At 37.6% G+C, this 13,356-nt stretch overlaps 1 protein-coding gene across 4 annotated transcripts in view; it reads right to left on the reverse strand.

Moving 5' to 3' along the window:
• LOC107553728 (disheveled-associated activator of morphogenesis 2-like) overlaps positions 1 to 13,356 on the reverse strand; it is an 81,237-nt gene that overhangs the window by 45,919 nt on the left and 21,962 nt on the right. For 3 of the 4 annotated variants that reach the window (XM_016236042.1, XM_016236040.1, XM_016236041.1), the window contains one exon: positions 5,167 to 5,256. In XM_016236042.1, the coding sequence (XP_016091528.1) occupies positions 5,167 to 5,256 (90 nt within the window). Of the gene's footprint in view, positions 1 to 5,166; positions 5,257 to 9,479; positions 9,485 to 13,356 lie in introns of those variants that run through there. The other variant, XM_016236043.1, reaches the window with a different exon arrangement.

The following is a 13,356-nucleotide window of genomic DNA, read 5'->3' on the forward strand; positions in this document are numbered from 1 at the left end:
TCCCCTTTTTTTTTTCTCCCACAGGGTTTTTTTGGGGGGGGGGGGGTAGTATGGGTCCGTCCGTTGTGGCCGGGCTGAGTGGCGAGGCCACGGAGGCCAACTAGCCATGGCCTTCTGAGTTCCCTGCTCCGCCCGTGGCCTCCTGAACTGTCTGATCTGCCATGGCCTCCTGAACTGTCTGCTCCGCCATGGCTCCACGAGCTCCCTGTTCCACCATGGCCCCCCGAGTTCTCTGCTCTGCCAGGGCTTCCCAAGCTCCCTACTCCGCCATGGCCCCCCAAGCTCCCTGCTACGCCATGGCTCCCCGAGCTCCCTGCTCCGCTGTGGGTCCCAGAATGGGCACCGCCCTGGAGGTCTTCCATCCAGTAACCCTGTCCCTAGAGGCCCTCCGGGGGGAGTAAATGTCAGTCTTTTGTTCCTGTGTCTTGTGTTTCCCTCCCTCATATGCCCATTTTTAGTCTTTCTGTTCCTGTACTCATTCTGTTTATTTGGTTCCAGCTGTGTTTTTCCTCATGTCATCATGTTCATTGTTTCCAGGTGTTCCCTCATTAGTTTCCATGTCTAGCACCGGCTGTTAAATGTCATCTCCTTGTTCACTCCATGTGTTTCTTCGTTTGATTCCTGTGGATTATTAAAGACTGTTATATTGCAATACTCCTGCGTCTCCTCGTTCCTCGCTCCTATGTGAGATTGTGATAGCAGGAAGATGACGAAATGAAACATTTGCAAATGTTTCCTTGTGCAGTACTGGCTGTTCTAGCGGTCACATACCTTTAGTGCTTCACTAAATATGTATCCTTCTTTAATAAGACAATCATAGAATGAACTGTGACAAGCTAAGAAATCCATCCATTTTCCAAATGGCTCACAAGGATGTTAAAACCATTGGGATGAGTAAGATGCATAGAATCCCATTGTCTTGGACCATGAACACCATGAAAACACCATGAAAAGATGGCCAGTCACACACAAATTCACACACACCTATGAACAATTTAGTGTATTGCATGTCTTTAATTGTGGGGGAAACTGGACCAAGCTGAGAAATATTGATTGTAAATGTACTTAAATTTCATTATTTAAAAAAGTAGGTAACACTTTATAGCTAGTATACAGTAATAAAGTAGTAAACAGTAATAAATCATTCATAAACTGTTATTTTGTAGTTAATTCATAGTTTCTAAATTGCAATCTTATATATTGTAGTTAATACATTAATAGCCCTATGTACAAATAGAGAATCCTTCATTAATTTACATACTAATTTACTTACATACAGGTGCATCTCAATAAATTAGAATGACATGGAAAAGTTCATTTATTTCAGTAATTCAACTTAAATTGATTGGTCTTATGAAGTATTCTAATTTGTTGAGATGGTGTGTTTTTGTTAAATGTGAGCCAAAATCATCACAATTAAAAGAACCAAAGACTTAAACTACTTCAGTCTGTGTGCACTGAATTTATTTAATACACAAGTTTCACAATTTGAGTTGAATTACTGAAATAAATGAACTTTTCCACGACATTCTAATTGCTCATAGAAAAGTAAAGTGCTCATAGTTAGCTCATATCTAACACACCTAACTTTCATTTCTTACATTTCTATTGGTTTAATATTTAATATAAATTTAAGCAGGTTTCATGTTAATAAAGTCTTAATTTTGTATTTGACACTACTCTAAAACATTTCTTCAAGAGCTATGAAACAATTCGAACAGTCTGCACAAGATGCACACCATACAACAGTATGTTATGTGACATGTGGACTGAACTATATTTGTGGGCCAAACAAGAATCTGTGCCTTCAACAACAGTTTGCCTCTTCAGAATCCCCCTGCTAAATCACATTAGCAAACAGAATTCTGCCTGTCCCAAAGCCAACACAGTGATTAGACTCATTTTTAGGTCTAGACAAACATCTTTCGAGAATTCAACATCTCACTGGGTTGTCCTTTCTTTCACCATGCCAAAATATACAGAGATTATATTTCCAATGGAAAAAAGTGTTGTATTTATACAAATCTTATACAGACCTGCTTCTCTCAAGTTAACGTCCAGTCAAGGATGTTAAAAGTCAACATGGAACTAAAGTTGAGACTGATTTTATAACCATATCACCATATGCATTTCTGAGTAAAACGGCTTATTCAACAAGAACTTGATTTTATCCAAAAAAATATATGGATGACTCATTCAAAAAAATTGCAGGGTTTTGATTAATGCTCCATAACATTTGGGGGGTTACCAGCTCTTTTTAGTCTCAATTATGGATTAAGATCTTTCAATAATATCAGAACCTTGATGTGATTTTTCAATACTCTTCACACAAAAAGCTCAGCTGATGATTAAACAGCACATTTTTCAAAACTCTAGCACTTTTTCATCTAATATGACTGTCATTTTCATTTTATAGAATTATACAACTGCTCAAAATTATAAAAAAAATGGTCGAATTTCTCCTAAAGCATAGTTTTCAAATACATTATCTATGGATGTGATTTTTCATCATTATTCTTTATCAGACACAGTTTCCATGATCCCATGTACTATTTTTCCAGACCATGATATTACTGTGATGCAGGCCCATTGTAATGAGAACCTGTGACCAAATGTTGTGATCTGATTACATTATCAATACCTTACATTTCTGAATTTGTTCAATGATTCACTGTAGTACTGTAATGAAACACATATCTCATATTTTGTACTACAATATTTAATGGTCAACTACACCGCAAAACTCTCGTTACTGTGTGTGGGTGATTTCAGTTAATGTTCTTGTGGGGTTTCATTCTTAATTATTTTGAACAAATGATTTTGCAAGTATTAGGCTTCTTTAAAGATATTACATTTACATTTAGTCATTTAGCAGAAGCTTTTATCCAAAGCGACTTACAAATTAGGACAATGGAAGCAATTAAAATCAACAACAGAGCAATATGCAAGTGCTATGACAAGTCTCAGTTAGCCTAATAGAATATGAACGCATGATACAGTGCATTTTGAAAAATTGAAAAAACAAAAAACAAAAAAACAAAAACAAAGATGAAATCTGAAATGAGTTATTTGTAAAAAAAAAAAATAATAATAATAATAAAAAGATCAAATAAATAAATAAAAAGAGCACACCCATCAACGTGCTTCATTCGGGTTATGAAACTTGTTGGAAGTGCTACACAGGACTTGTTCGAAAAGGATTTGTCATTTTGTTTTTAGACCACAAATTCTACAATGTCACCAAAGAAGTGCGGTTGTGAGGGAAAGATAACCTTGTTTAGCTTCCCAAAGAGTTAAGGGAACAGTGGATGCAGTTCATTTCTCCGGGGAAGCAACGGAGTTGTGCAAGTGTGTTTGTTTGTTCTTGGCATGTTCTACTCAAGATCAACATGAGATTGGCAGAAACTGTGTGTTATGTGCCCTTTAATGTCTTTTTGAAATGTCACTCTACTTGTGTGGTTGCCGAGGAGCCACATGAGCTAGTTTTAGGGATCCTATGTTGAGCTTGAGGCTATGGAGAGCCACCAGACAGTCTCTACTTCTCTCTCATAGGCAGAGAAAGATTATATTCCCCCATGGGTCAGGATGTTTACTTGACAAGAGTGGCTTGCAGCTGATCCTGGACTTGCATCTGCTGAACCTCAAACTGAGCACATGCAGTTTCAGAATATTGACACTAAAACACATATAGTCTCAGAGTTGAACAGGAGACTGATTCATAACTATTGATCTGAAAGATGCATATTCTATTTTCAGATTGTCTAGAAAGACACAAAATTTCTTAGGTTTGCCCTTTTGGCGGATTCTAGCACAGTCAGAAGAAAGAATAATTTCACATAGAGACTTGGTTCTTGATCTACCGAGGCTTGAAAGTATTTCATGGGGTTGATCAGAATGCATGCACTACACAGGCATTCTGATTAAGAAATGACTCAACTTGGGGTAAACTCTACCTTCTCATTGAAAGCAGTTGGCTTGCTGTCTGTTGCAGTAAAGAATATATAGGACGCTTTAGCCATCTGCACAAATGGCATAAGTGAATATACAGGACTCCTAACAAACAGAAGAACTGGAGACCTTGGGAGTGTGAACGAGTGATTTCTAAAGGCTGTGCAGATATTTACTTCATAGTTTTCTCTTACAGGGAGCCTCAGAAAAATAGCGTCAACTTCTCTCTCCCTTCTTGAATCATTCAGGTCTCTCTTTTGAGTGCTTTCTTAAACACACGGCCTTGCTTGTTCTGTTTACATTGCTGTGCATTTTAAGCAGGCCATGTGGTGGGCTTGTATGGCAATTCTCCATTACTGCAGACATGAATGAACTTTTGTGTTTGGTCTCACAACTTGTTTTCCAAGACGTCTGTTGCTTGGTTCTGTTTCCTGTTTCCAGGATTTGTTTTTTTTCCCTCTCTTTGTTAAACTTTTGCTCTAAGAGGAATTCATTTTTGAGTGCAGGAGCACTGAGAGAACATCAACTGATGACAACTTTGTTCCAGGATCTGTTTTAGTAGCTACAAACCTTTAGCTGCAAACCAATTTACCTATAATTCCCACCTCCAAAACCCAAAAAGGACAAGTGCTCTAGGTGCAAGCATGTGGGTATCATGGATCCAAACTTTATACAAGACTTTGTAGATATAATGGATCAAATACAACATTTCCAGACTGGAACTGAAGTGGCTGTTGTTCACTTTGCAGGTCCTTTCAAAACAATACCACTTCCACAAAAACATAACCTGGAAATGGCTAAAACCCATTTGTTTAAATCAGTATTCTACTGAGGCTTCTGAAATAAGCCAATGTCTTCTCTCTCTCTGTAATCAGGGTGAAAGGGAGTAATATCCTGAAAGTGGTTGACCACAGAAATGGGATCCAAAAGGATCGTGTCCAGAGGAGGAAGGGAGGGGCTGTGTGTGTGATAAGTTTGGTTTACGTTTTGGCCAAAGGTTTCAAAGAAGTTGTCGTTTTCCAACATCAATTTCAAAGGCTTTGTCTCACAATGAAATGTTTACACTTCTGAATCTGTGAAAAGATACATCTCTTCCTTGCAAAGCATGCAAAATTATTCTATAGTCAGTAAAAAGATAAAGTAGCCAGAAACATTTAAACTAGTAAACTGCTAAAAAAAAAAAAAAAACCTTAAATGATAATGTTGTGAAGGACTCACCTTTTTCTTGCTGCAATAGATCTGCCATTTCTTCTCAGCAGGCAAAGCAAACATGGCTTCCCTGTTTTTGTCTGTGAGATCCAGTTCATCCTGAGGAAAGGAGAGGACATGACAGCTGAGCCACACTTAACCTCAAAAGCAAAGATACCAGCCCTGTCTGTGTGTGTGGGGAGGATGGGTTATACCTGGTATTCCCTATATATTATGTCCCCTTGAGAGTAGTAATATAAGTCATTTTTGATGTTGATGGGACATTTTTTATGTCCCCATAAAGAAAACTGCTTATAAATCACACAGAAAAGAAAAATGCAGAAAGTTTTGTGTGAGGTAGTTTCTGTAAATAAAAAGTACATATATGGTGAAAAAATGATTCCTTCTTAATGTCTGTAGAATTTTTTCAAATGATCTGAAAAAATTATCTAATACAATATATAAATGTATTAAAATAATATTAAGTAATAATAATACAATTCTGTAAAATGAAGGGCTCCTTAATCATGGTACCTGAAACGAAAATTTATTTATTATTAACATAAATGAAACAATGCAAATAAAATTATATAAATTAAATATGAGTTACCACACATATAGGTAATTTGTGCTGAAAAGTTTATGTATTATGAATTACACTTACAGCAGTATTAATAAAAAATTTTCACTAGAACTCCAGATTAAGTTTCAGGAACTAAATTTAAAAGCATTCACAATTCAATTCGCAAACCTGCAAGTTCTCTATAAAGCCATTTGTGCTAAAGCTAAAATGTGTCAATAGTAGAAGGGGAACATAATATTAAAATTCCGCAACTCAAAAAAAAAAAATCTTATTTACCCATGGTTGAAGACAATTTTATTCTCCCTTAAGAATTCCTTTAAGTTGTCATTTGTATTTACTGCCGGAATAGAGCTTTGAACAAGATAAGCTATTCACCAAATATATACAGTCAGGATACATGACTGACACAGAGGCCAGGTTTTGAAAAGTAACTTACTCTGACAATGTCTGTTTGAAATGATGCAGTGAAAAAATATTTTTTTGTGAAAAATATAAAAGAAACATCAACAAATATTTTGTGAAAAATATCAAACCAGTTACCTTTTATAGAAGACAGAAAGAAAAGAGAACTACACAGAGAGTGTGAATTACAGAGTGAAATGGAAACAAAACTAAAAGCCATAAAAGCCATACAGTAATAGTGAGAACAAAAAGGCAGTGCTAAAGGGAGTGAGGTGCAGTAAAGACAGAGAAGGAAAGATTTAGAGATGGTCAAAATGGAAGGGAGTCATATGTGGCTCACAAGGGACTGAGAGAAAACTGTTTTAGCCAGTAGTGACCAAGCAGTAAGCCTCATGCATAGATACACAAAAATGGAGAATTAACAACTAAGAGGAATAATTTACCTGAATATGCAAACATACAGTAAAACCTACCATACAATCAAGTCTGATGTTAATGATTTTAAACATTTTTATATCTTGTGTATCTAATTTTTCACAACAAAACCATATTTGCATTTAATTTAGATCACATCACATCTGAGAGCTACGATAAAAGGAGAAAGACTAGCAATACAGTGACTCTCTATGGACTGCTTTCCTAGCATTTTTTTTTCCTTGTGGGAGGTCAACATACTCCCAGTTCACATTATGAAAGAGAGCATAATCTGTAAATTTAAAAAATATAATCTTTTGTGTTTTATGGAAAAATCAGTGATGAGGGGTTTGGACAACACAATTGTTAGTGATGATGGACTTTGCATTTTTGAGTGCATTATTACTTTAAGGGCTCTGAAAATGTGTAATACCAACTGAAACACCCTCAGCAACATGCAGTAATACTTGCCTTTAGAATAATAAAGTGAACCATACTCATTTAGGCTGCTCCTAAACTGACAGGAACAATCTTTCACAATGACTGCACAATCCTAAACTAATTTGTCAGACATTTTCTCTACTGGCCCACTCCCTTCTCATCCAGATCTAATCAGGCTCATTTACAGGGCGTAAATAGCAAGGTTCACTGAGGACAGTAGCCAGGAAGCTCATTGGCCGATATCACCACATTCAGAGCTCTCAGTCACAGAAATGAGGAAGAAACAAATCTGACCTTTCCACACCAGGAAGGTTAGGGAGCTGAAAGGAGGGAATGGTCTGTTCTGTTATTATGTCATGTTATTCTGTAATCTTCTCAAAATAATTTTTTGAAAACTCTCTGTCAAGCATCAGGCATCTGCAAAGGTTGTGTATGTGAGACTTCACTAAGCAATATTGCAATATTAATATTAAAACACTGATCATAGCATGTTCATTGTTTCTGGTTAAATGCCACAATTACCTTGCTGCATGATTTGTTTTATCCTGGAACTACACATTTCTACCATATGGACAGTATTTTGACAGTCACCTCTGATTACTCGTAATTGTAACGAAGAAACATGCATTTTCTGTAAAACTGCTTTGAAACAACATGTATCATGAACAGCCTGTTGGTATGTGGCCACAGGTAAAGTTGTTGTGCTTATATTTGGACTCTCAACATGACTGTACATTTACAGTACATTTGATATTATGTGACTTTTTTCTCAACAAGAACAAAGTAGAATCAACCGATGCTTGTCTCTGATAAACACGGTGGGTTGTCCCTTAATTAATCAGCTGATTTAGTGACACACTCATAACACACAAAAAGACAGTAACTGTTGAAAAATACCCTCAAAAATCTCCACAACTAATGCACAGAGTGACAGCTGGTTTGGAAAGGCACATACAGAGACAAGTGATATGACAGCAAAATATAAAAATTCCAATGCTTGTAGACTAAATATCGGCACACTTGGAATACTGCTTGGCCAATCAAAATCTTATAAAATGAATGATTGTGATGCAGTGGTTCTAAGCATTAAATAACAAAATATCATACCAACGAAAGGTTATTCATTTTAAAGAGATTTGTGAAACATGTTTATAGAGAGCCTATCAAACATGTATTGAAGACAACTGATATACAGTACAAGAGGGATGTGTTTACTATTTAGCTGCATATGTTGCAAATAAATATGTAAATGACTAGTAAATGTATCTTAGAATTCTAAAATTATGGAACGGTTTGGAAAGGCACATACAGAGACAAGTGATATGACAGCAAAATATAAAAATTCCAATGCTTGTAGACTAAATATCGGCACACTTGGAATACTGCTTGGCCAATCAAAATCTTATAAAATGAATGATTGTGATGCACAGTGGTTCTAAGCATTAAATAACAAAATATCATACCAACGAAAGGTTATTCATTTTAAAGAGATTTGTGAAACATGTTTATAGAGAGCCTATCAAACATGTATTGAAGACAACTGATATACAGTACAAGAGGGATGTGTTTACTATTTAGCTGCATATGTTGCAAATAAATATGTAAATGACTAGTAAATGTATCTTAGAATTCTAAAATTATGGAAAGGAAGATAACTGTGTTGGGAGAGCCACTTTTAAAAGTAGTTTTTTTGCGGAAAGTAAGGCTTTCCACTTGTTGCTTGTAGTCACATTTTATCAAGTAATTAGATTACATAACAGGCACTACCTGGCATATTTATATTACAATCACTCTGCAACCCCACAGATTTATAAAGTTAATAAATATGAACCAAATTATATACACGTCTGCGCACAACTTCACCAGAGTGTTTGAATTACATGTTTTGAATGATCTGCTTCTCATATCATATTCCAAAAAACTGTTAAAACTCTTAATCCTGTCAAACTGTGACCCAGTTCTGTCAGGTTTCTTAAAGCTTCCTGTGAGAGAATATTTATTTCATTACTGCAAAAAGTGCATGTTTTGACATATTGTTTGTTTGTTTGTTTAAATCTATACTCCAGAGTGAAAGAATGACAGCATTCTTTACCAAAAATAATCTATGAGTCTTTTCTTTGTGTATCAAGCATGAGGTTGCTCTGATTTACCTAACTGCTCCCATATGTTGGGCATTCTTCTTATTCTCAGGTCACCGTAGCCACCAGATCCAGTCCGTATCCAGCCCAGAAGTTGGATCAGCACCTAGAGACGACCTCTACAGCCATGAATTTCAGCGGAGACCAGGACAACTAGATGAGCCCCAGATACAGATCCCTAGTGAAGACATTGTCTCCTAGACGGCCATCGGGACAAGACCACGGAACCAGATGAGCCCTATACACATTCTAACTTTGCTACAGTATGGATCAACCTGCTGATTTGTCTGGACGGAGGAGAACGTCCGACTGAGCCTGGTTTCTCCCAAGGTTTTTTTCCAGCGATATCGTCGACTTGATTGCACAGATACTATTTAAACTGAACTGAGCTGGAAGATGACATCACTGAATTCAATGATGAACTGCATTAACTGAATATTGAGTGTTTACTATTGTCCTTTTGCATTGACACACTATTTTCCTATTTGGTACTGTAAAGCTGCTTTGACACAATCTTTCTTCGCGATGGCGCCGACTTTGATGGCTGCCTCCGTGGCGTGCTCCGCAGTTCTTTTTATGTTTTTGTTAGTTTGTCCTGTCTTTAGTTATATCCATGCAATCAGTTTCACCAGAGATGAATTGCTGGACATTCGGAAGTACACACCACCCGATATTTCACCGGTTTTTGATTATTCTGATGTTTTGCTAGACATTGTCGGGGGAGCTGCGGCGCTGATCAAACGCTTCAGGACGCGCAGACAGGGGAAGCGAGCCGGCGCGCTCATGAAGCTCAGGCAGCGCAGATTCAGGACGCTGTTGCCTAGCATCCATCTGGCAAACCTCCGCTCTCTACCCAACAAAACGGATTTCCATTTCTCCTGTTGTCAACAGATTTGTAAGGACCACCCATTAGCCCAACAACATAATTCAATGGTGTAGTGTACAGTAGGTCTGTCACATTTGGACCAGTCAGACACACAATTTTCATTAGATTTAACAAACCAATTATTCATCAGAGTAACAAATAATCACAGACCCCTCACCCAATAAACATACTGGGTGTCAGCATGTCTGTGTATGACCACAGGCCCCTGGTTACCATGGCAATCAGTGCACCTCAGCCAGATCAGATAAACTTTTACGACCTAAAAGTATGTAGAGAGAATCTTCCTCCCTACTCAGTTCTCTCTAAAACAGACACATACTGCTGTAGGAAATTACTTCTTTCATTAATTCATAGACAAATTTTTCTGACTTTCCTATCATGCATATCCCCAGGTCTTTGTGTATGAGTACTACCTCCTTGTATATGGTCTTGTGTATTGTATACTTGTATTGTTTTAATGCATGCTTATGACAGATCACTAGTTAATGTAAACTCACCTATACCATGTTTGGCCTCTATGAATTAATCTTCGGATTATCGAATTGAGAGTGTATATAATATGTGGATACCTATGCAACATGTTAGTGTTCTAAGAATCTTTAATAGTTTGCATATCTACATCCAATCCAGTTCCATATGCAAATTACCATGCTCTCAGACAAAGGGTCATAAAACCACCCAGTATTTCCAACCTCCCGCTTGGAAATTCAACCTTTCTCATTGGACAAGCCCATCCTGAGAGGCGTGACTCGTCTCAGACTTTAAAACGCTCACGCACAGTTCCGCCCATGTCATCTGCTAAATCTTCTGATTGCTGCCTGTGTGGAGAGCCTTAGCCGGTGCGGGCGTGCCCGGTGGGCTCCAACATATAGCCCTTCAGTCTGCAGTCCTGTTAGTTTCTGAGAAGATAAGGATGTGAGCTAGAAACTCTTCTGCAACCCTTAAGTCTGTGCTAGGCTTCGGCCTAGTCTTTCCATTCATCAAGATCCTTTGACTCAAAATGGTTATTTCTCATCACCTAACTTCAGCTGACCAACTGGAGTCCCAAAGTGCATCAGGACTCTCTTTCAAACAGGCGAGACGTGCAAGTATCAAACTTAGTTTTACTAATTGATACATTAAGTATTCATTTATTTACAAAGGTGTGTTTGAACTAAGAAACTGATGTTTCCTTCAGGCTGTAGATCTGCTGAATATCAAATTGTACCATAGCTTCATATCTTTATTTCTCTTCTCTTTACTGCTTAAGCAGATTTTTGCTACATGCTCTGAGTAGTATTGTACAATGAGAAAGTTATTTTCCTTAAACAGGAAAGTAACGTTCTTAGAATTGACAGACAGTGGACACTGAGATGTCAAGTAAATACTTACAGCGGATCTAAATATTTATAATTAATCATAACTAGTTATGATTGATTATTCATATTTCCCCTTTGAGCTGATTCGCTACAGGTCTTTTACTTGCACTGCTGCAGAGTTTATCTAATTTCATTAGGATTCAGTTTCAACTTGATTCTAACTCTTTGCTTAAACTGACTGCAGAGTCGTGGATCTCACAATCACAAACTCACCAGTCTGATCTTAATCAGAGGGTGCAAGTTTAACCATTACCTTTAAGTCGGTCACCTACTGCTTGCTCATAAAAAGTGTACTTTGTTTGGCCACTTCAATACAACTTGCTAAGTCAGTGCTAGACAGAAATCAAAAGATCTCCAGTACCTACTGTTCCTTATTCATGAGCATTCAGTATATTCTGTACTGGGCACAGATTTGCGTTAAAAGCCTCCACATAATCCACTAGTCATAATGATTTCAGGAGAGTACAGAATAAATCAAATATAACATTTTATTTGTTGGGTAAGAATGTATCATGCCAATTACATAATTAAACAATGAGTGTTCAACTCAACAAATGAATGCCAGTGGGTGGGGCCTACGGTGTTATGATGCATAACTATTCATTGATGTCTTGCTCTGAAAGCAGACATATACAGTGCCTTGCAAAATTATTCATACCTGTTAATTTTTTTCACGTTTTGTTATGTTGCTGCCTTATGTTAAACTGCTTTAAATGACTTTTTTTCCACATCAATCTACACTCCATACACCATAATGGTAAAGCAAAAAACAGTTTTTTAACATCTTTGTAAATTTATTAAAAATAAAAAAACTAAAATGATTCCATTGCATAAGTATCTGGGACAGTTGAAATTTAGCTCAGGAGCATTCGTATTGCTTGTAGATGTTACTACACTTCAAGGGAAGTTATCCTGTGGCAAATTCAATTTAATGGGTATGATTTGGAACGGCCCACAAACCTTAATAAAAGGTCTAACAGCTGATAATGCATATCAGAGCAAAAATAAAGCACTGAGGTCAAACGAACTGCATGTAAAGCTCAGAAACAGGTTTGTGTCAAGCCACATATCGGGGGAAGAGTTCAGAAAATAATTCTGCTTCATTGAAGTGTCACAGAAGCATGTAGTCTCTATTACCCTTAATGGAAGAAGTTTGAAACAACCAGGACTCTTCCTAGAGCTGGCCTTCTGGCCAAACTGAGCAACTGATGGAGAAGGGCTTTGGTTAGTGTGGTGACCAAGAACCTGATGGTCACTCTACTTGAGCTCCATGATCATATGTGGAGATAGGAGAAATCTACAGAAGAACAAACATCACTGCAACACTCCACCAATCTGGGCTTTATGGCAGTGTGGCAAGACTCAGTCCTCTCTTCAGTTAAGACACATGAAAACACACTTGGAATTTACGAAAAAGCACCTAAAGGATTCTCTGGTCTGATGAACCTCAATTCTAAGCATCATGTTTGAAGGAAACCAGCTCTGCTCATCACCTGCAGAGTACCATCCCAAAAGTAAAGTGTGCTGGTAGCAGCCTCATGCTGAGGGACTGTTTTTCAGCGGCAGTGACTGAGGGACTCGTCAAAGTAGAAGGAACGCTCAGTGTAGCAAAATATAGAGATAGCCTTAATGAAAACCCAGTCCAGAGTGTTCAGAACCTCAGACTGGGCAGAAGGTTCACCTTCCAACAGGACAATGACCCTAAGCACAAAGCAAGAGTGGCTTATAGACAACATGTGAATGTCCTTGATGGCCCAGCCAGAGCCTGGGATTGAACCCAGTAAAATATTTCTGGAGAAACCTGAAAATGTGCATCTGCCCCCATCCAAGCTGACAGAGCTTGAGAGGTGAAGAGATGAGGAGAAGGATGGCAGATAATTGCCAAATGCTGATGTGCAAAGCTTGTCGCATCATACCCAAAAAGACTTGAGGCTGTTAAGGTTTGTCAGCTAAATATTTAGTTATGCAATGCATTTATTTCAGTTTTTTACTTTTAAT

The sequence above is a fragment of the Sinocyclocheilus grahami genome, unplaced genomic scaffold (assembly GCF_001515645.1).
Source record: "Sinocyclocheilus grahami isolate Dianchi unplaced genomic scaffold, SAMN03320097.WGS_v1.1 scaffold479.1, whole genome shotgun sequence".
NCBI lineage: Eukaryota > Metazoa > Chordata > Actinopteri > Cypriniformes > Cyprinidae > Sinocyclocheilus > Sinocyclocheilus grahami.